Source organism: Etheostoma spectabile, chromosome 14 (genome assembly GCF_008692095.1).
Source record: "Etheostoma spectabile isolate EspeVRDwgs_2016 chromosome 14, UIUC_Espe_1.0, whole genome shotgun sequence".
Lineage (NCBI taxonomy): Eukaryota > Metazoa > Chordata > Actinopteri > Perciformes > Percidae > Etheostoma > Etheostoma spectabile.
In genome coordinates, this window is record NC_045746.1 from 21,242,971 (window position 1) to 21,243,480 (window position 510).

The window sequence follows — 510 nt, forward strand, 5'->3', positions numbered from 1 at the left end:
ACTGGAAAGGGGTTGCTTCAATCTTGTTGCACAAGTATTGCACATGTGTACAATGACAATAAAATTCTATTCTAACTCTGGTTTGTGCAATTGTAACAGGTAAAATATTACTTATGAATTAGTTTTGTAACTTTTGTGACCTCGGTCATCCACCACCCCAACCTTCATCCGTTAGAGTTGTGCGCTCTTACTCTTTGTCACCGTACTTCCTAATAGAATTACTATGGCCACTGAAGGCTGCCTAACAAATGACAACAAATGAAAACATGGGTCGTTATAAGCTGCTTGCTCAATCGACCTATATGGCCGTTTTCTGGGTGAGGACGATATGCTTACAAAGGGCCTTAAGGTTTCTCTTTTTTTGTCTTCTGTGCCAAACAGGGAGAAGATGGAAAGCCTGGATCAGCTGGGCATGACGGCAAACCTGGGAAGGAGGTATGTTCAACCTTGGACATTTAAACTTATTCTCTCTCTCTCTCTCTCTCTCTCTCTCTCTCTCTCTATATATAT

General features: G+C 41.4%; 1 protein-coding gene across 3 annotated transcripts in view; it reads left to right on the forward strand.

The window, feature by feature from the left end:
* The window catches only part of col22a1 (collagen, type XXII, alpha 1), a 99,729-nt gene that overhangs the window by 81,437 nt on the left and 17,782 nt on the right, over positions 1–510 (forward strand). For all 3 annotated transcript variants that reach the window (XM_032534839.1, XM_032534840.1, XM_032534841.1), the window contains one exon: positions 382–435. In XM_032534839.1, coding sequence (XP_032390730.1) covers positions 382–435 — 54 coding nt within the window. The remainder of the gene's footprint in view (positions 1–381; positions 436–510) is intronic.